The sequence below is a fragment of the Suricata suricatta genome, chromosome 8, assembly GCF_006229205.1.
Source record: "Suricata suricatta isolate VVHF042 chromosome 8, meerkat_22Aug2017_6uvM2_HiC, whole genome shotgun sequence".
Taxonomy (NCBI): domain Eukaryota; kingdom Metazoa; phylum Chordata; class Mammalia; order Carnivora; family Herpestidae; genus Suricata; species Suricata suricatta.
Genome location: NC_043707.1, coordinates 64793807 through 64816379, shown reverse-complemented (window position 1 = coordinate 64816379; position 22573 = coordinate 64793807). Strand labels below are relative to the sequence as shown.

Below are 22573 nucleotides of genomic sequence, written 5' to 3'. Positions count from 1 at the left end.
CAGGGCACTTGTTGTCCAGGTGAAAGGATGGAGGCTGGAAGTAGGGAGGCGGTTTGGGGAGAGCCCCAGAACACAGATAGGCAAAGAATGAGTTTTTCAAAGAGTCCAAGAAAGGGTAGCCAGATTAGTAGGAAGAAAACTAGTAAGACGTATTCTCTCCAAGAACTGATGGAGCAAGGTGCCTCTCTGGAAAAGGGAGTCCAGAGGAAAAGGGAAACGCCTAAAAGTTTTCTAAACAACTGCTCATGCCAACCAGTTTATTTAGCCTTTGCCAACTAATTATTCCCCAGATCCTAATAAGTATTGATTATCCCCGTTTGGAGAAAATTAAGATGCAAAGATGTGACAGGAGTAAGATGAGAAGAGTAGCCTAGAATGATGGGAAAATACCTGCTCTTCTGAGGCAGGGAGGAAGAGAGCAGGGATACAGGCATGAAGGTCAAGGGAAAATGGAAGGTGTTCATTCTGGAAGTCCTGTGTACTTTGTGCTCTTTTACAGCTCTGCCCCCACCCAGGACTCCAGGAAGGTATTGACCAAGAGGGAGTTGCCTGAAGGGGTGGAGCCGCTCCTGTCTTCCTGCTGCCTTGTGGTCCATATAGACCTGAAAGACCGAGGCCGGGAGTGTTTCCTTTCATTCAGCTTCCTCCTGACCTGGGGCTTTCTCCATCCACCAGCATTTAAGAAATATTTTACAATCTCATTCATCCTCCATTTGCTATATATTTTTGAGTACTAGCTCAGTTCAAAGAGCCAGGGAGGAAAGAAATACAAAGGTGGATGAGATAGAATGCATTTTCTTGGAGTTCACCCTAGTGTGGAACAGGGAGCCATGGACTGACAGTCCCATTAATTAGGATTGGCTTTGGCTGTGAGTGGCAGGAAACTCGAAGTAACAACGCATTTGTCAAGATAGAGGTTTCTTCCTCATGTGAAAGATCAGGCCATGGCAGCTATTCGATCGAGAGAGACCCAGGCTCCTTGTTATTCTTTCACCTTAAAACGCAGCCTCCTCCTGATGTTCCGAGAAGATTGCACCTCTCCTGCCATCAGGTCAACACACTGCTTAGTGGGGGAGAAAACAAAGGGACAGAGTCCCATCCCAAGCTCGCTGATCTCAGGGACACTTCTCAGAAGTTGCACATATTGCTTTCACTCACATCCCGTAGAAAGGTGAGAATCATAGCTAACTTTTTTTTCTAGGTAGCCACATTCCCAGCTAAAAATTATGTTCTGTAACTGATAAAGAAAGGAAAAACGCTCAGCAGATCCTGTTGGTGATGTGGAAACAGGTATGCAGATAGTTATAGTGTAAGGTTAAAATACAAATGCGATAAGAATTATCCTTACTAGCTCTGTGACCTTAGGCAGGTTACTTAAGCTCTCTGTGCCGGTTTCTTAACTTATATAATGAGGATAATAGTAGCACCTACTTCATAGGTTTACCTAAGGTTACCAAAATTATTATATATGTTTTGTAAGAACATACATATATAAACAGTTTTATAAAAACCTAACTCCTCTCTAGATCAAGGCAGCTGAGATGACCTTTCGCAAAGTTGAAGTCAGGAGAAGTGGCAGATTTGGCTTGAAGGGCATATATTAGATCAATCAGCCAAGCTTTAGATGAACTTCACATTCCAGAATTAAGCTAGGACTTGTTCTTCTCAATGTTCATTGCTATTTCGGCAGTGTGTATGTGTATAAATGTGAGCACATACACACATACACACACTTAAGGGGAAAATGTCTTGCTGATAATACACTAAGATCAAGAAAGTCTAGTTAACCACGATGTGTGTCTTTTTTTGTATTCTTTTCCTTTAGCATGTTATTCCTCTGAACTTCCCTGAGTTATTGAGGGTGGAGGAGTAGGTGTAGGAGAGTAGACTGAACAAAGCTTCAAACATTTCTTTCCACATAGGTGACTACAAGCACATAGTTCTTTCCTACCATTTAAAAAGGTCGAAGAAAACACCTTTTCATCATTTTTAATATTCTTCACTGGATATGATAACTAAAATTCTAATGGCAACTGGAACCAAATCTGACTATAGTTTTCATATCCATATTTCATTTTTCTCCCCTTAATAAACATATCAGAATTTCAGTATGTTGCCTGGGGTCTGAGGTCAGACTCGGTGCCTGAGCCCTACAACTTCCTCCTTTGCAATCCTGGCCATAACTACAAGGAAAGCCCATGGGAAGGAAAGGACGGTTCATCTCATAGCTGAGGACAGTGAACAACTTCTCAGCTAAGTATTCCCATCATCCCCTACTTTTAGTAGAGACAGCGAGGCTCAGGAAAGCCCAAGTCCAGTTTCCCACCTTCTTTGGAAGAGAGGACGATAGACCTGCACCCTAACAGGGCAAGAGTGATATGGTTTTGGACCTGTTAATATAGCCACTCTCTTCATTTGTAAAGATATAGCCCAGTATCTTGGATTCACTTCAATCTAGTTAGCAATTCCTTTTTCCTCTGGAAGGGTGAGTAGGATGGAAGCAGGTGGGAAGTAGAATTTCCTATATATTATGCTCTGAACCCAAAAGAGAACAGGGTATTGCAGGGTACTAGCTAACATGTTAGCGAAGTGTCTTGAACCACATCCAGATCTACTCAGCTATGAGCTGAATACCACTGAGTAACCTCATCTGAATAGCATGTGGAGCACAAATCACTGGGCCAAGCCCTGACCCACCAAATCATGATATATAAAAACACAGTGGTTGTTTGGAGTAACTGAGTTTTGGGGGGTAATTTGCTATGCAGTGATAACTGGAGAATACACTATACACCACCCATCAGCTGTACCTAAAATAGTTTTGCCTTCCTCACTATTGATGTATTTACTAATAACGTTTTCCCACTTAAGGACCTCTCCACTGTTCTCTAAGTTCACATCTCATAGCTCATGTTGAGGTTCCATTCCTTTGATAGAACACTGATTTGCTAGGATATTTAATTATAGGTCCTGCTATTCTAGTAATTGGAAGCATTCCTTCTTCACTTTTAAAACTAGAAACCTTTCTTCCTCACTGTTAACTTACTAGTAATGAGAAGACTTGCATCTTACATTTTAATTGATCAGATGCTTGGGAACTGCTAACTAGAATGCTTTTTGTTTCAATCCTTCCTGAAAACTTCCAATAAAATGTTCTACGTTGTTAGCCGGAACAGTAGTTGTCTGTGATGGAGCAACTGGACAGAGAAAAGTACCTCTACATACCTAAAAATGGTATTGACATTTTTTTCTATTTGTTTTCTTGTAACTTACTGTTCCTAAGAGTGGGAGGTCCTATAAATTTACCCAAGGTTTTATTACATTTTTCTATGTAGCCCTCAACCCTCCCCCCTCTTTTCCTTTAAAACTTTGTCATGGATCCTCGACAGCCAAGTATCGCCTCTCATCAGACAGCCTTGTTATAGGGGCCCATGAGACAGTTTCTCCTCCTCAATAATATAAGTGTTTCTCTAAAGCAGTTTTTATATTGATACTGCACACAGAACTGATTTTTCTGTTGGACACTAGAAGCTCAGGGCCCACCTCTATCTACCAACTGACACTTAGTTTCACAGAACTGTTGGTACTGACTTCACCCTTCCTACCATCCTCCTTTTCTGTTCCCTCACTTCCTCACTTAAAAACTGTGTTCGAGGCATTTATTTAACAAGCAGTCTTAAAAGTCTGTGCAACAAGATGGGGCTTTATAAATCTTTCAAGGTCTTACAGTCTGCTGAAGTCCTTCACCAGCGCTCTCTACTGCGTCGGCACGCATATGCTTTGTAATGCTTTTCAGCTGAGGAGTCAAGCTCCTTTCTTAGTCATTAAGCCTCAGCTCAGGGATACAACCCAAAAATCACTAAAACCGGTTTCTCCATAGAACTGCTTTGCTTAAAAACAAAGGACAAATACATATCCATTATTCAAATATACAGGTATTTGTAAAAGGCTGGGAACACTAAGATTTCCTTCCGACCTTTACCTACAATTATACTTAGATATCTTTTAGTTTTGAAGGTTTAAAATAAATTTAAGATCCTATCTAAAATGAAGAAGCTGTAACATATTATCCGTTTTAATTCCTTGCAATAAATGTTTTTTTAAAAATATTTTAATTTAGTTTTGATGCAGAGAGAGACAGAGCATGAGAGGGGGAGGGTCAGAGAGAGAGGGAGACACAGAACCGGAAGCAGGCTCCAAGCTCTGAGCTAGCTGTCAGCACAGAGCTTGATGCAGGGCTCGAACCCACGAACGTGAGACCTGACCTGAGCCGAAGCCGGAGGCTTGACCGACTGAGCCACCCAAGCGCCCCGCAATAAATGTTAACAGAGATGACCTTAAATGGTTTTTAGTTGAACTGTTTATTTCACTGAATAAGTGTTTTTTGGAATTGTTAAAAACTCTTCTTTTTGTTCCAAGTCATTTAGGTGCCTTTACAAAAACACATATAAAGAAGTAAAACTAAAAATGAATCCATGGAGATAAAATAAAAGAGAGCATGTTAAAATGTAACTAAAAGTAAATACTTGGAACACCTCTACGGTGGCCTTGGCACTTGGGCTCAATTCTCTTTCCTCACCACTGCCTCCAAACCCAGAAGGCTCTAACACTTTTTTGTGTGGCAAAGGTCAGAGGTCACTAATCCTGTTTTCTTTATAATATGCACTGTTAACGTCACACATACTTGGCACAGCTGCAGTTTTCAAGTACCAAATAATTCAACCTATCGTGGGATTCATGGGTCAGAAACCATCATGAAAATCATAGAGTAAATAAGAAGCAGATCCACACCTTAACCCTGAGAAAAACTGGGTAAGTCCTCGACACTGTGTGCACAGAGACATCATACCGGATGGTTAACAATTTTGAGTCTTCTTACAGCAAAGTAGCATGAGTTGAAGCAATGTTCTGAGATCAGCGACTCCTTCTGGAAGAATCTGCAGAGTCAACTAATTTATTTCTTCTTGTTTTGATACTTAATTCTCTCACAGCAGGTCCTTATTTTACCCACTGGAAGCCAAAACTTAATATTCTTGGAATAAAACTTTTTCTGTAAAGGAGAACAGATAGAGATACTTGCCCAACTCCACCCGTGAACGCCAGTGTCCGCTCTATTACTGGGTTGGTTATGATCCCAAGCATTAAACACAAAATACGAGATTTTGTATTTACTGAAATCCCAAGGAGCAGTTTGCTGGGAAGACAGAGGCTCCATAAACGATGACATTAAAGGGAAGGACCCACTAGGCAGCATTACAAGAGTCGGCCGGCTCTCTCTGGGTGCGAGTAGGTTAGCCAGGATGCACACTCCTGCCATTGGAGAAGGGGATGAACGGAACCACTTTAAAATTATTCCTGGCCGAGTTAAAGTTACATGGATTTAATCCTAGTTCACATGGAACACAACACTAGATCGGGATACAATTAATCTCTCCTCCCGTTTTAGTTGCAAGGGAAGGAAAAACGGCCCTCCTGCGTCTTCTACCTTTAACCCAGACTTTGTGGGAAGTCTTCATTAACTTTCTAAGTCTTTTTTAGTTTCATTTAGTTTTTCAGTCATTTTGCTCCAAGAATATTTTGGTTCCAACTATGACTTTTATACTAACAACAAGCAGATCTCTGTAGCTTCACTGATTTTCTGGACCTAAACTTGGAAAAGGGCATTTCCTACCATCTCCACACTACACACGCACACACACCTCTGTGTGTAAATTACAGCACTGTTTAGCTTTATTATATAACAAAGGTTTTTTTGTATATGTTAACTTTATATCTTCTAAATGATTTTTATTCAGTTTTCTTTAAATAAATGTTGAAAACTTTACAAAAATGTTAATCATCTTAAAATGGTTGAGGTTTTCCTTCTTCTCCCTCAGAGTCTAAGCATGGGTGTGTCTTTTGTAGACATACTGGATTTGATCCCAAGGGGTACATGACTCATTCTCACTCAAGTCAACTTTCAGACAGAGCCAGTCTATATTAACTTGTATGATGGTGTTAAGTTTTCAAAAATATCTTGCATAAACAAAAGGGAATGTAAAATACGTGGCTTGCTCGGGGAATCTTAATTGCGAAATTTCTTCTTCTTTCGAAACTTCTTTCCTGCTGCATTTGCTACTTTTTCAGCCATGATCTCTGAGTACTTCCTTCGGTTATATCTAAAAAGAAAACCACACCTTTAAGTTCCACAGTAGGACATTAGAAGTTAATGTAATGGGGGTGGTATAACTTCTAACCTTGAAAACATTTTTTGCATTCTCACTCTTACCACATTTGTACTAAGTTGCACCATGTGGAGCTGTACCTGGAGCTGGGAGACTGAGCCCCGAACAAGACAACCACAGTCCTACCCTCACAGTGCCTGCAGTCTATTGAGAAAAAAATGGCTACTGTAAGGGAGGGCTTCTGAAACTTTCACCCACGCACTATCTAGTTATCCAGATGGTATCAGATGCTTTAAACGTTTTTGTAGGATGAAAATGTACCAACAGCAGACTGATGCAAAAGCAGACATGAGGCTCTATCTTTAAACCAGACATTAAAGAGATCTGTACTAAACTTGTTTTATGAAAATAATTGTTAATGTGTAATGGGATATAATTTTTAAAGGAATTCATAAATATTTTTAAGGTTTCTTAATTTTATTTTTTATTTTATTTTTGAGAGAGAAAGACAGCATGAGCAGGGGAGGTTCAGAGAGAGAGAGAGAGAGAGAGAGAGAGAGAGAGAGAGAGAGAGAGACAGACAGACACGGAATCTGAAGACAGGCTCCAGGCTCTGAGCTGAGCACAGAGCCTGATGCAGGGCTTGAACCCACAAACGAAGATCATGACCTGAGCTGAAGTTGGACACTCAACCAATTGAGCCATCCAGGCTCAAGGTTTCTTAATTTTAATTGCCATTATGGTAAATATTGATAAATGTAGTACACAAAAGTTCAAAAGAAGGGCTTATGAGTATTAATTAGGAAAAAGTAAAAATTCTCTGACCTATAAAATTTCTTTGTTCTAAACCACTTTCACTGTGTTACATAAATCTGTTATTACTAGAACTGAGGATTAGCTAATATTCTCTCTAAAACAGAAACTATTTAACATTTTAAAAAAGGCAGGGGTGTGGGAGCATGCTGCCTGAGTGGCTCAGTCAGGTGGGTGTCTGACTCTTGGTTTTAGCTCAGGTCATGATCTCACAGTTCGTGAGCTGGAGCCCCATGTAGGGCTCTGTGGTGGCAGAGGGGAGCCTGCTTGGGATTCTTGGTCTCCCCCTCTCTCTGACCCTCCCTAGCGCGCATGCTCTCTCAAAAATAAATAAAAAAAATAAAACCGAAAGTTAAGCCTATTACATTTTTACAGCTCACTCAATCCCACAAGAAGTCAACAACACAATTTACACACATTCTAATAAACCTTAGATTACATTAAAAATGAAACAAAACCAAATCAAATGTGTTTGAACTTCAGTGACATTAAAGTAATATAGACTGTTGCACACATGGAATGTTACATATGAATCCAGTGGTGACCACAATCAAAAACCATAATAGATACAAAAAAATAAAGAGAAAGGAATCCAAGCGGAACACTAAACAAAGCCATCAAACCATAAGAGAAGAGAACAAAAGAAGGAATAGAAAAAAATCTACAAAAACAACCAGAAAATTAAAATAATAATTACATACCTATCAACAATTACTTTAAATGTAAATGGTCTAAATGTTCCAATCAAAAGACATATGGTAAACGACTGAATAAAAAAAACAAGACTCCTCTATATGCTGCCTATAAGAGACTCACTTGAGACTTAAAGACATAAACAGCCTGAAAGTGAAGGACTGGAAAGAGATATTCCATGCAAGTGAAGTGGATTGTAATTGCATTGTAAATGCATAGAAATTTACAATAGCTATATCCTCGTTTGCTCCCTTTATTATATTATGTCATTCTGTGTCTCTTGCTGCAGTCTTTGTTTAAAGTCTATTTAGTCCGATACAAGTATTGCTACTCTGGCTCTCCCCTCCAAGTGTCCCATGGATAGATGATGAATAAAGATGACACAGACACACAACACATACACAGTGGAATATTACTGAGCTACATAAAAGAATGAAATCTTGCCATTCATGACAACATGGATGGACCTAGAGGGTATTATTCTAAATGAAATAAGTAACAGAAAAAGACAAACACTAGGATTTCACTTTTATGCAGAATCTAACAAGCAAACAAAAAAACCCAGACTCAAATACTAGTCAGAATGGCTATTATCAAAAAGAACAAGTGCTGGTGAGGATATAGAGAAAAGGGAACTCTTGTTCTTCGCTGGTGGGGATGTCATTTGGTGCAACCACTATGGAAAACAGTATGGGGGTTCCTCAGACAGAATAAACTGATGGTTGCCAGAGGGGAGGTAGGTGGGGGGACAGGTGAAATAGGTAAAGGGGATAAAGAGGTATAGACTTCTGGTTATAAAATAGGTCATGGAGGGACGCCTGGGTGGCTCAGTCGGTTGTGTGTCTGACTTCGGCTCAGGTCATGATCTCACAGTCCGTGGGTTCGAGCCCCGAGTCAAGCTCTGTGCGGACAGCTCAGAGCCCAGAGCCTGCTTCTGATTGTGTCTCCCTCTCTCTGCCCATCCCCCACTCACTCTCTGTCTCTGTCTCTCAAAATAAAATAAAGACAAAAAATGCAGGTCATGGAGATAAAAAGTACAGCACAAAGAATATCGTCAATATTACAAAAACGTTGTATGTGACAGATGGTAACTACATTTATAGTGGTGAGCACTCTGTGATACACAGAATTGTCAGATCACTACATTGTACATCTGGAACTAATAAAACACTGTCACCTATACCTCAACCAACAAAACCAAAACCACATACAACAATGAAGATCACATTTCCCCCCTGTATATCACACTTACCTCTGTCCCAAAACATTCTTACTAATGAACATATGATACATTAAATATGTTCAGTGAAGTTCCTTATCCCAAAGTATTCAGAGGCCAGAAACCACTTAAGGAGAATGTTGTAGAAGGAATTACAACATTCCATGGGGATGGGCTAGTAGAGTATTTCGCATAGTGTGATATATTAATTTAGGTAACAGAGGATATTCATTTAAGGTAATGTATTTATCTTCATATGTGTTACAAAAATTATAAGCCAACAAACCCATTTACAGTAGGCAATATAAAGTCTCCTTTTACTTTTTTCTTAAATATTGTTAAGTTTATTTATACTGAGAGTATGTGTGCATGCCAGCAGGGGAGGGGCAAAGAGAGAGGAAGATAGAGAATCCTAAGCAGGCTCCACAGTGTCAGCACAATGTCTGACGTGGGGCTTGATCTCACAAACCATGAGATCATGACCTGAGCCAAAGTCAAGGGCCAGACGCTTAACTGACTGAACAGCCAGGGGCCCCTGCTTTTAAAACAAAGCAGGCAGCATACAGATGATGCAAACATTGTGAAAATGTTACTCAGTGACTGAAGTATGGGAACAATGAACTCTAAGACTACCTCTAACCTGCAATTTCATGAGTCTCATTCTACGAAATTTCTAGTTTACTGCCCTGTCTTCCTCGTGCTATTACTTTTTAGTGAAAGCACTACTGACACTGCTGTGATTTCTGAGATTGTGGTCATCAAGGTAACAAAGTACAGGTCAATTTTGAACCAGAACATATGGATCACACTTACTAAGCAAAGCATCAGCTTGCACCACACCTCTGAGGGGATGGAGAGAAAATGACAGGCTAGAGATAGGAGAGCCTAACCACCTGAATGTGGGACTGAAGTAAGTGTCAAGGACTTGCCAACGAAGGGCTGGTGATGCTATTCAGCCCCAAGGTACAGAGCACTGGGAGGACATTAGACTGCACTGCAAGAGTGGGGCCAGGAAAGACCAAGTTAGCTCACAGAGGTACCTGTGAGACAGCCACTGATGCTCCTGAGGCAGCAGATGGCTATGTGGGTCTGGACTCGGGAGAGCTCTGGACCAGACATAATACATGTGGAAGCCTGCAGTATATAAGTTATAACTTAAAGCCCTGTGGGGGGGATGAGATTTCCAAGGAGAGAGTCGTGAGAAAAAAGCACTGCTTATTTCTAAAATTTTTACCATAACCCAGACTCATTAGCTTATGTAACACTTGTATTAAATTTGTATTAAATACTGACATTTTTAAAACCCTCTGACCTTTTCACTTTTGCTGTTAAACCAATCTGGCAGTTCAACAAGGGTTTCTATAGGAAGTATGCCTTTAAATCTCCTAGAATATACACACAGCTGCTTTAAGGACATTTAAACATACTCCCAGTTGCTCTCATCTTTAAAAAAATCCTCAAACTCCACATCCACTAGTCTTACCTCCCTCCCTCTCTTCCTCTTCACACTCTGCAAAGACTCATCTCCATGTCTTAATTTCCGACTCACTCTCCAATCCCGTTTCCTCCCCATCACCCCCCTAAAACTCTGGGTGGGAATGCTGTGACCCCCAGGTAAATCCAAAGGAAGTCTTTAGTTCTTATGTGATCTCTCCACAGCATTTATTCCTGTTAAGCCCTCCCTGCAGTTTATATCTGCCCATAACGTTCTCTTTCCTTGACTTCTGCGACACTATGCCATCCTGGTTGTCTTAATGTCCCCTGGGCCATTCTTTCCCAGTCTCCTTCACAGGCTGTCTCTTCTAGCCAAATATTTTCAAGCTTCCACCTAAAGCAGTAGTTCTAAACTGGGAATTGCTTATGCCCCACAGGGGACATTTGAAGATGTCAGCAGTCATTGCTGTCACAAATTGGGAATGGAGTGGTACTGACATAGTGGGCAGAAGCCAGGGATGCTGTCAAACATTTTACAACGCATAGGACAATCCCCCCGAACAAACAGTTATCTCATCTAAAATGTAAATAGTGCTGCTGTGCTGAAGTATTTAAAAATTACCTGAAATTTAAGTTTCTGTATGTTCTAAAGAAAAGCCTATATAATTCAAAGTGAAACACAAATTCCTTTACCTTCTGAACTCAGAATCAGCCAGCAGTTCTTCCACAATAGTTTTCTTCCTTTGTTTTTTGGGAATTCGGGAATGGTAGAAGTCAGCTGGATTGTCAACAATGGTTCCAACCTATGAGCAAATGATTGAAATAAGTCATACAATACTTGAATGCTAAGTTGCCTTCATTTCAGGGTAGCTCTAACAAAGTGTATTTACAGAAAGGAATGGAAAGCCCAACTTAAATTATACTGATATTAAAGTTAGTTTTGCCATTTTTTAAAAGCAAAAATAAGTCACCTATTCAATTGGCATTGAGTCCTACTAATGACCTTTCATTAGAATTTATAGTAAAGCCCAAAATCGTTTTATGTAATTTAGTGCTAGGCAGTACAGCAAATTCTTAACGAACAGTGTAACCAGCAAGGTGAGACAGAGAATATAAATTCCTTTACATTTTAGTTTCTCAATGAAATTGATACTTAAATTTTACTATACACCTGTTTGATCTCATAGGTTATCATAAATGCTACCTTCTTATTAACCACTCTGCATTTGTTCATACATTCAACCAAGTAAAATTTATAATGTCTACTATGTGCTAAGTACTGTGCTAAGTGTCTGGGAAACAAAGACAAAGAGCATCTGGTTCCTGCCAGCAAACAGCCGACAGTCTTAAGGAAAATCCACAGAGAGGTAACTAAAAAATTAAAGCATAACATAATTATGATGCGAAACAAAACTATAGATGCCATGAAAAAATAAGTGACCAATTCTACCTAATGGAAGTCAATGTTTCACAAGGATAACACTTTAGCTTAGATTTGTATGGGCAAAATTTCACCAAGCGAACATAGCAGACCCAAGCACATCATGCAAAGTCAGAATGCCAAGACCAATCTGCGAATATTCTGAAAATACAGTGGCTGAGTGTGCTGGAGCTTAAGAGGGATTTGTGGCCAAAGAAGGGCTGGTTAGCTGGTTTGCGTGCGGACTGTGCAGACTCCACCCTCTAGGTCATAAAGAAACATCGAAGCTATCCTTACATGAGATCTGTGGTATCACTGAGCAGAGGTGCACCACGAACAGACCGCCTTTTGTTTGTTTCTGCTTTGGTAAAGAACAGATGACTGGCTACGATGTGCACGACAGACCACAGGGAGAGCAGACCTGGAGGAGGACTACTGTAGTAATTCACATGACTCACAGGAAAGGGAGTCAACAAGCACAGAACGGAGCTGACACCTACCAGCGGGTGAATCAACTGGATTTTCATCTGCAAACACTTTTAACTTATTTTCAGTATTTGCCTGGAGATGACCCTCTCCCTGGAGAAGGAAGAGTTTGATGCAAATGATTTCCTATTTCCTCCTCTATCATGTAAGGATTCTTGCTGTTAGGCTAATATTATTTTTACATGATACACCCAACTTAGAGCTTCCATAACTTTTAGAGGTATGACCCAGAAACGTAGTGACCATTCGCAGCACCTTCTCTCTATGGAGAACGCCATTACAAGCTGGTGGGCAAACGGGTTCTGGCCATTATCACACAGCCTAAGCAGATGTGCATCATGAATACTCACACACGTTCAGAGTAAACAGAACACTATGGTGCTCTCCAAACTCAAATCCACAGAACATCACCACCATTATTGTTTCATACCTGGAAGTACTTGGGGAAGCCATCCCTATCATTTTTCTTGTAAAACCTTTTTGGGTCCATGCTAGCTCTCATCTTCAGTGCTTTGAGATCATTTTTAAGTTCATCTGTTAATTCTGGAGCTTTCATACCAAACCAGCCATCACCTGCTGTTTTTTGTCGTTCTTTCTGAAATTCAGATTTCAAGAACAATTAAAACAAAAATTCAGACTTCAATAGATGTATAAACTATACCTCATTCCCTCTAAAATTATGTATACAAAAAATTTCATGAATTAAAAGCAAATGAGGTTACTTCACAGAATTAGTCCTCAGAGTCACCTTTCATGAAAAGAAATTGAGTCACAAGTGTTTACTTTGGTAAATTACACATAGTATTATTATCAGTTTCATAAATGAGGGTTTCTTAAAATTTATTTTGTATCTTAGTAAAAATTGCTGACTTGCCAGAGAATAACCCACACCTTCAATCTTTATTCTGTAATATACAGCCTCCACAAGAGATAGTGCATAAACACATTTTCACTTCTTGAGCTTGTATGTAATGTAAAATCTTCACATTTTTATGTTACCCAGGTCAGCCAGGTGACTCAAAGTCAGTCTGACCAGTCTAGCAATTTATATTATTTCTAAAATTAAAAAACAATTCTTTGAGAAACTCCCAGCAAGTTATTTATTTGTTATTCATACATTAGGTAGCATCCACTACATGCCTGCAATGCTCCACATTAGAGCTGAGACATCACTGCAGCACCACCTTCCAATTTCCTTCAAGCTCCTGCGATAACTTTACATTTATTAGTTGAAATGGTGGATGGAAACAATCCCCAATTTTTACAAAAGAAAATAGTTCCTAGGGGGCACCTGGGTGGCTTAGTTGGTTGCACATTTGACTTCATTCAATGCTGCAGGTCATGATCTCACGGATCCCGAGTTGGGAGCCCTGCCTTGGGCTCTGTGCTGACAGCTCAGAGCCTGGAGCCTGCTTCAGATTCTCTCTCCATCTCTCTTTGCCCCTCCCCTGCTTGCCCACTATCACTGTCTCTCTCTCTCTCTCAAATATAAATACACATTAAAAAAATAAACCCGAGAAAATAGTTTCCTATCCTTCTCAATGTGTGGACTAAGGACCCAAGTTTTTTATATTAAGTTCCCTACAACAGCCTACAACAGAGCTCTTAGCTCTTTGTGAGCAATACCTGTAAACCAAGAGGTGTGGACCTTATATACTGGCTGGCTAAGAAGGGGGGTAAAAAGCTGTTTTTTAGGTGCACCACCTGGTGTACTTTCACCAAGTGAAAATCTATATAAAATGTGTTTATGAAACTGCATTTTATAGGCCCTTAAAATTTTGTGACAACTTTCTTCACAAATACATTTTTTTTACGATTTTATTTTTCTTACATAATCTCTGCACCCGACATGGGGTCAGAACTCACAACTCTAAGATCAAGAGTCGCATGCTTTACTGAATGAGCCAGCCAGGTGCCCCCAAAATACACCTATTTAAATTATACAACCATGGTGTATAAGCTGAATATACATCATCAAACACACCTACACATTCTAAATAATGAGAGCCATTATACTTACTCTGCGTTTTTTCTGAAGTTGATGCTTTGATTCACTATATGGTGGGACACAGTAATTTTTTTCAAAATCAGGAGTAATAACGGTTTTCTGCAAAAGCTACAAAAATATTAAATTGGTTTTGAAAATATTATACTATCTTTTCCAACATCTTTTACCTTCTAAGAAAAACATCTCCGACACTAAAGGCTATTCCAAATGTATTAGCCCCCTTTATACACAACCATACTACTGCACAGTTGTTTTGGTCCTTAAGACAAACTGAAGGATTATTTTAGGAAATTTCATCTTAAATTTCTTTTTCTAAACTAAATCAGCACACATCAGATATACATTAATTTGTCTAACTTGTTTTTATGGATTTGCAACCAGCCACTTGCACCAAACAAGAAAACAAAGTCAACAGGAAAAATGCTATACTAGCTCTTGAAATCTCTGAAAAAAACCAAAAAACAAAAAAATAAGCCTTTAGTAAGTTCTCTTGATGGTAGTAAAATAGCTTCTTCTGGTCTGAGATATTATTAAATAATCATATATGTTGATTAAACATATACTTCTTTTGTTGTATCAATGAAATCATCCTGTCTAGATAGGATTTTTCCAATTTGCTTTTTATAATTCAACAACATATCTTAGACACTGTTTTAATGTCAATTCACACACAGATCAACTTCATACTTTTTAATAGCTGTTATGCACTATAATGTTTCTTCTGACATTTAAGTGGCCATTGAGTCTTTTCCCATTAAACACTGTAAACATCATCTCTGCACACTTGTCATTATTTCTGTAAGATTCTAAGTTTTGACAGGTACTGGTTAATTGCCTTGTATTCAAGTAAGGTTAAATCCTACCAACGGTTAATCAGTGTCTTTTTCTTTACATTGCTACCAACACTAGGTACCATCTTTTTGTGTGTTGTTAGTGGTGCCTTATGGCTGTTTCCGTTTGCTGTTGGTCATCTTTTTGTGTATTAACTATGTGTAAGTCTTCTGTGGGAGATGCCTGTACTTTTGGGGTTCGTTTTCATTTTTATATATGGTTGTTCTTCATACTTTGTAGAAATGTATTTTTTATCTTAGGGTATTTAACCTATGGTTTTCTACTTCTCTTTGTTAAGGTGTTCATTGTATAAGTTTTAGTATTTTGTGTAGTCAAACTTATTAATCTTTTCCTAAATGACTTCTGCATTTTTTGTCTGCACAGGATAAACAAATACTGTCATAATATGATTTATGTTACTAAAAAGTGCTTCAGGGTAATTAGTCTTCTCCCACGGTGTAAGAACTAAAGAAAACTGCTCCTTAGCCCTCAAAATAGTTCACAGAAATATTAATTTGGTCAATGTTTGAAATTAATCAATTCAGCATTCCTCAATTCAGGTTCAGCCTAGAAGTTTCTAGGTAGTAGAGCATCAGTCTAGAGTTTCCTTTCACTAAGAAATGAGCATCGTGTTTATTTAGTAAATTACTAAGAGCTTGTTTTGTGTCAAGTACTAGAGTGTGAGTGTGAGTGTGTGTGTGTGTGCGTGTGTGTGTGTGTGTGTGTAGAGGGGTTGGGGGTGGGTACCATTGACAAGTAGTGGGTAGAGGCTAGGGATGCTTCTGCATATACTACAGTGAACAAGACACCCTCCCACAACAAAGAGTTATCTAGCCCCAAATACCAGTACTGCTGAGGTGGAGGAATCCTGTTTTAGAAATGTAAAGCTAAAAGACAGCAAAGTAACAATCATACAACTATACGATCAATGAGTCAACTCTATACTGGGTGTTGCAGAAGCAGAGAGGAGGTGGTGGAAAGGACTAGACTCAGAGAATGTCTCTCAAAGGCAGCGGTCTATGAACTCTGTACTGGACTTGAAGAGGGCAGGACATGTTCAGGGAACGCAGCACGTGAACACAGCTCAAGGAACAGAGGCATGGTGATTGTTCTGAAGAACCACTGAAGGACTTAAAACAGGACAATTTCATGGTTAGATTTGTGTTTGTGTGTGTTTTGAAAAGTAATCTCTACACCAATACGAGGCTCAAACTCACAACCTGGAGATCAAGAGTTGTATGCTCTTCCGATGGAGCCAGCCAGGTGCCCTGATTTGTATTTTTAAAGAGAGAAATCTAGCACAAGTATGGAGAATGGCTTGAAGAAAAAAATAAAGAGGCTACTGCAGTAGTCTAGATGAAAACAACAAAGCCCTGCACTAGTCAGGGACAGGGAGGTGAAAAGGAAGGAACAGAGACAAAGTATGTAAGCAGCAGCATCCCTCAGGCTCAGTGACTGACTGCAAAAGGAAGAGACTTTGGCATCATTAACCAGCACAGAGAATACTGAAGAAGGAGCTGGTTCCAGCCGGAGAGAGAAGGGCTGTCAGTGAGGTCAAACGCCTGAGCAAATCTGAAGGAACAGTCAACAGGCACAACAGGATTTAGGCACAACAGACCTGAGGGATGACAAGGCTAGAAAATACCGCTATGGGCAAGCCATGCAAGGTAGTGACTAAAGCTGAGGGTCTGGGTGAGGTTACCTACCCTGTAATCTCCTTTTGAAATTATATGTACAATTTTAGGTCTGTGTGCACGTGTGCATTTTTCCTGGTGGGCAGAAGTAGGCACCGTTTCCAGATTCTCAACAGCATCTAACACAGTTAAGAACTAAAAGTATAGCAGGAAAAGAGAAGAAAACACAATCCCTGGGATAACTGGTGGGTGCAAAAAGAGGAAGGCTGGTCCTGTATTAATTTATTTCTCTAATGTTACCTTTTAGAGCTAGGACTCTGAGGGGGGCAAAAGGAGCACCATAGGCTGATGTGGTTTCCCAGCAGGAAAATTAGCCTCTTACTGAGAACTAATCATTTCTAGAAGTGACTGCTTAGTTCTATGAAAACCAACAGGACACTCCATGTAACTTACCTCATCTTTCTTTTTCTCCTTGATCTGTGTTAGGATTCTCTTTTTTGAAGGTAGTTTGTCTGCATTGAAATTAATATACAAACCACCCAACTGCTTGATACTTATACCAGTGTCTATGCTGCTGCTTGTCAACTTCAGACTGAAAGAGAAACGATCACTTAAAGATCAAGTAATTAAACAAAAATGGAAATAACTGAGACTGTATTTTTATTTTTATTATTTTTTAAAAGTTTTATGAGAGAGAGAGAGAGAGAGAGAGAGAGAGAGAGAGAGAGAGAAAGGGAGAGAGGACAGGGGAGGGGCAGAGAGAGAATCCCAGGCAGGCTCCATGCTGTTAGTGCAGAGCCCAGTGCAGGGCTCGAACTCACAAACTGTAAGATCATTACCTAAGCTGAAGTTGGACGCTTAACCGACTGAGCCACCTGGGTGCTCTGAGACTGTATTTTTCAAATCCCCTATTTCTTTCTCTCCTTTACTGCCAATGACCTCCCTCTGCTACAAAAAAAAAAAAAAAAAAAAAAAAATCTTACTTTCACAATGGATTCCGAAAAACTGTGACTACACATTTTAAATCTAATAGAAAGATTTAGAAGCAAATTCTGGAATGAATACTGAATGAAAAGTTTCTTTGGATTTATTTCCCAGATTTTCTTAAAGAGGATTAAGACCACATAATATGTCAATGGACTTCATAAAGGGATTTTTATAAAGAAAAGAATTACAGAGAAGAGGAGATACATCTGGCAATTCAGCTGACTTCACACACAGGTAGTGAGTTAACAAATATACATACTTCCATCTCTAATACCAATGAGAAAGGTTCTGAGCTTTCAAGTTATCCAAGCTTCCAATGTTTTTCTGGGTAACTAAGGGCATTTGGTAATGCTTCTAAATCAGTGAGTTTTAAACAGCGGTGAACATCTATCTGTACTTCCCACTGTAGGTTGTTAAAAATATAGAAGTCATACCCCAGATCTACCAAATCAGAATCTCTTACAGTTTTGTCTGGGCTCCTGCTATATTTATGTAATAAGAATTCTACTTTTACATTACCGAAAGGTCCTTTTTATAAGCAAATACATTTGGACTTAAAGTTACTTTCTTCCCTAATTATTCATGTAAACAGTAGTTGAAAACTTTGATCAACCTCTACTGGAAAGTGAAATCACTCTACTGCAGTGGTGGGGCAGTGATTCTCAACCCTAAAGGTACATTAGAGTTATCCTGGAGAGGAATGTGACTTTAGAAAAACAGTATGCCTGCGGCAAGCCTCAGAGAAGGATTTCACTGGTTTAGAGTGAAGACTGGACATCCATTAATGTAGAGACCCTTACCAGGGAGGTCTGTATTTCCAGTGGACTCACTGCCACCAGGGACCTATGCCTAGGAAAAAGAAATTTAAAACAGAAAAAAAAGAAACTAAAGAAATAGCCCCAAATGTTGGTACTTTTCAGTGGGCGACACAGCTCCAACTTTTCTCTATTATTCAACTCTCCACATGGAGGAGGAAAGTAAAAAAGTTCCTTTCTTTCCTTTTATGTTGTTCTTAACTATCATATAGGAAAATCTTAACAGATGATTTCTAATAGATCACTGGTGGGAGAAATATGACTAACAAAGACACTCACATAGACGAGGGAAATGGTGGATAAAAGAGCTCTTTCATGAAGAATCTGAAGCAGGGGCTCCTGGGAGGCTTAGTTGGTTAAATGGCTGACTTCTGCTCAGGTCATGATCTCACGGTTTGAGTTCGAACCCCACATCTGGCTCTCTGCTGTCCCTGCAGAGCCTGCTTCAGATTCTCTGCCTGGACACCGCCCCCCCCCTCCCCCCCGCCCCCGCCCCTTCCCTGCTCTTGCTCTCTCAAGAATAATTAAATATTAAAAGAAAAAGAAAAAAAAGGAACACAAGACAGTAGTTTTCTCAATTCCCTTGATTTCTAATATTTTATATTTTTATGGCAACTTAGCCACTTGAAATATATATCAAAAACTTACTTTTAAAAATAAAGATAAAACTTACAGTTTAGCTTTTGTGTTATTTAGGAAGTCATCTTCATCACTCAACTCATCATCTTTATCTCTGTCATCATCTGATGGTTCTTCACTTTTTTCATCCTCTTCCTCCTCTTTTTCTTCCTCACTGGCAACCTTACTTGCCTCGTCTCCCTCCTCCAGGTAAAAATGCTTATCAGAACTCAATCCAGGAGTTGTGTCAATGACAAACAATGGGTTGTCACAGGACACATTTTCTGAGTCTGCATTTAATGACTCTTTTTGACCATTATTTTCAACAAAACACACAGTGTCCTCTTCGTTCTCACTGTCTTCAGACTGCTGGCTCTCATCACTGCTGAGAACTAAGAAAACAGAATCATCTTTATCCAGAGATGTGTTGAGCTCAGACTTGAATGGTCTGGTATCACACTCAAAATCTACATCCCTTTCTTCATTTATGTCATCACAGACACCTGTAACTGTGCACCCTTCTTCATCACTACCACCGCCAAATTCTGTCAGGTCACTTGTTTTTGTGGAGTTCTTTCTCTCTTCATTCCACCTGTCTACTTCCATCACTGCAAATGTCTGAGCTAACGATTTCATTATAGCCGCACAGTTCCGATTTGAGGGCTCTGATGCGGTTTTATTTCGGGGGGTTGACTGCCTTTGTGAAACTAACTGCTGAATGCCACTGTCCTGAGGTTCAGAAAGGCTCTCCAAGTGAGAATTCTTTTCATTTCTTTCTTTTTCTGCTTTTACTAGTCCTTTGGCTTCTTCATCTAAATTCTTACAATTCTGCTTTGTTACTTCTTTGAGAGGTGCAACACTGGCCTGTTTTTCCTCTTTTGTGTTAAAATGTTGACGTGTTTGCACTGTTTTTCCTCCCCCTGAATTTCTGTGGAAGGAATCATCAAAGTTATTATACATTTCATTATTGCAGAAATTTGGCTTATTTGTCTGAGAAAGAGATCTTGCAGACAAACAAGTTGTTTGTCTGGTCTCTGAATCCTCTGAATTCCCTGGCGAATTTAGAATTTGCTTTTCACTTTCTGGTACCATGTTAGTGTCTTTCTCCTCAGTTTGCGACTGTAGTTTCTTCTGCATACTTCTTGTGGTTCTCATAGTTGTAATTTGAGAAAATGAAGAAATGTCTGAGTTTGATGACTCAGCATCAGAAATAGCTTCTGCATGTAATTCTTGGTTTGGCTCTCTTAGGGATTTAGCCTTACTTCTACTTCTTGTAGTTATTAATGTGGGCAGCACAATTCTAGAACTGCCTGAGGCATGTGATTCAGCTTCAGAGTCATCTTCTCCTTCTTCAGCATGAGACTGATTTATTGGAGCTATTTTCAACTTCTTCCTAATACTAGACACTGGAGTACATGGAACTAAGATCTGCCGTCTCCTAGTTACTCTTAAAATGGGATCCTGTAGCTCAGACACAGAAGAACAATCTGACTCTGCCTCAGAGGTCTCTCCATCGGTAGATGGTTTGTTTGTCTCTGGTAATGAGACTGTGGTTCCGCTCTTCCTCTTTCTGCTCTTAGGAGTTCTAGGGACTGGACTTTGTTTTCTAGTGGTTTGTGATTCAGCAGTCAATGGATCACCAGCTGATTTTTTCCTGCCTTTTGGATGTGCCTCAATTCTTTTAGCAGCAGAATTCTGTAAGTAAGAACAAATACACTATAATTCAGGTAGGGCTGGAACTAGGGGAAAGGCAAATACGCCTCAGGAGCAAATTTTAAGAGAGTACTAAAAAACTCAGTGAGACGGTTAATGCAAGGACAACCATCACCCACGACTAAAGGGAAAAAAAAATACTGGATCTGCCACTATATTTGCAGGACCCTGCCTCACAGCAACCAGTACCCAAGATTTTAAAAAATAAAAATAAAAGACGCGCTGGATCTGACTCTGCATTTGAAGGACCCTGCCTCACTCTCTTCCCCAAGACCTAGATATAACTTTAGGGAGCAAAACAATTAACTGAAAATTTTCTACACTGAATTATCAAATGCCAAACACGCGTGGTGGACCTACATTTTGACACACGCACACACACTCAGGAGAAGAGAGAAGGGAACTATTAACTCTGAGCACAGATGTGTTTAGAAACACACACCCCAGTGGAATTGGTCGCGGCCCTTACCTTAAGTAGATAAAGGAATTAACGCTCCATTCCCTCGGCCACAGAATCAGACCAGGACCAGAATCAGGGGACCACTAGCGCCACTGAGAGCCACCAGGCGGCGTGACTGGAGCTCTCCCCGGCCCAAAGAAAGTGCTGTGGGGCCATTACCAGCTCCCCACGTGAAAACGGCCACCTTCTCTTCAACCCAATTAGTCTCACACTTGATTGCCGAAATTAATCCTTCGTACGGTGCCAACAGGTTAAAAGGCCTCAGGAACGGAGGCGTTCGACCCAAAGCAAGTTACCTGACCTCTCTGTTCCCTGCTGAGGACTGCTTTAAAAGAGCATAGCGAGGACCGAAGAGGAAGCTACGGGCTTGGCAACCGGCCTGGAACAGCGCGACCGGCTCGGGCCCTTCCCGCCGCGCCTGCACGCCGCCCTCGCCCCTAGGCGCCGCTCTGCGACCCCCTACCTTCTGCTGGGAGTTTTCAGCCAACGTGGCTTGGGTCGTGGCCGGAGGCCGCCCGGACCTGGTTACTACCATGTTGCCGGCTCGCGGCCACCTCGCTTCTGGCGCCCCGGAAGTGCGTCAAAGAAGCGACGTGCTAGCATTTTCCGCGAGGATTCCGGACCTAGCGAGAATCTCGTATCCGCCTCCGGCCCGCGGACCCAGGGATTTCCAAGCGCACGGGTTCCGGCGTTAGCTGCCAGGAGGTGCAAGACGGATCCACCGGCCTCCTGCCGGAAGACCTTCGTGGGGCGGCGGAACCCGCAGTGACTGAGGACCCCCTGCCAGTTTCACACAAAATTGGAAAATCGCATCTTCTTTCCAACTTCATCCATCCTCTTGTTTGGCAGTTCTAAAGTTGTTAATGTTGTCATAGGTGTGACCTAAAGAATCATTTGCATTATTTATAATCTTTTTTTTTTTTTGGCAACATCCTGCTCTTGTCTTAGTCGTAAAGTTAAATATAAATAAAATTGAAAGACTCCTTGAGGTAAAGATGTAGTTGTTAAATGTCTCAGAAACTCGGAGACTAGTTAGGAAGCTGTATAATCTAAAGGTGGGGTGGTAACTAGGGATTAGAAGTAAGCAGAAAAAAGAAATGTACATTATAAAGGAGAGATGATTTTGTTTCTGTTTTTGTTACAGTGAAGAAAATGACCAGAATCAAAAGGTGTTTCATTTTCTTTTAGGATGAAGGATGGAGAGCTAGAGTATATCTGAAGGGAATGGAAAAGGATTGAAGTAGGTAAACGGCTATTGGGAGTGAGAAAGGATGAATG

At 40.3% G+C, this 22573-nt stretch overlaps 1 protein-coding gene across 1 annotated transcript; it reads right to left on the bottom strand.

The window, feature by feature from the left end:
• Positions 1 to 4342: 4342 nt before the first annotated feature.
• DNTTIP2 (deoxynucleotidyltransferase terminal interacting protein 2) lies at positions 4343 to 21869 on the bottom strand. Its single transcript, XM_029948309.1, has 7 exons — positions 21759 to 21869; positions 19178 to 20817; positions 17156 to 17294; positions 14250 to 14345; positions 12660 to 12824; positions 11017 to 11126; positions 4343 to 6158 (listed from the first exon to the last, which is right to left on the bottom strand). Exons 1-7 carry the CDS (start codon positions 21828 to 21830, stop codon positions 6065 to 6067), a joined length of 2316 nt encoding a protein of 771 aa, XP_029804169.1. The 5' UTR covers positions 21831 to 21869; the 3' UTR covers positions 4343 to 6064.
• Positions 21870 to 22573: the final 704 nt, after the last annotated feature.

Bases quoted from the DNA above. Each gene is read 5' to 3' on its own strand.
- DNTTIP2 (XM_029948309.1), bottom strand. From the start codon at position 21,830: ATGGTAGTAACCAGGTCCGGGCGGCCTCCGGCCACGACCCAAGCCACG. The intron at 20,818-21,758 runs GTAGGGGGTCGC...TCTTACTTACAG, and splicing joins CTGAAAACTCCCAGCAGAAG to AATTCTGCTGCTAAAAGAAT. The intron at 14,346-17,155 runs GTAAGTTACATG...ATATTTTTGTAG, and splicing joins AGGAGAAAAAGAAAGATGAG to CTTTTGCAGAAAACCGTTAT.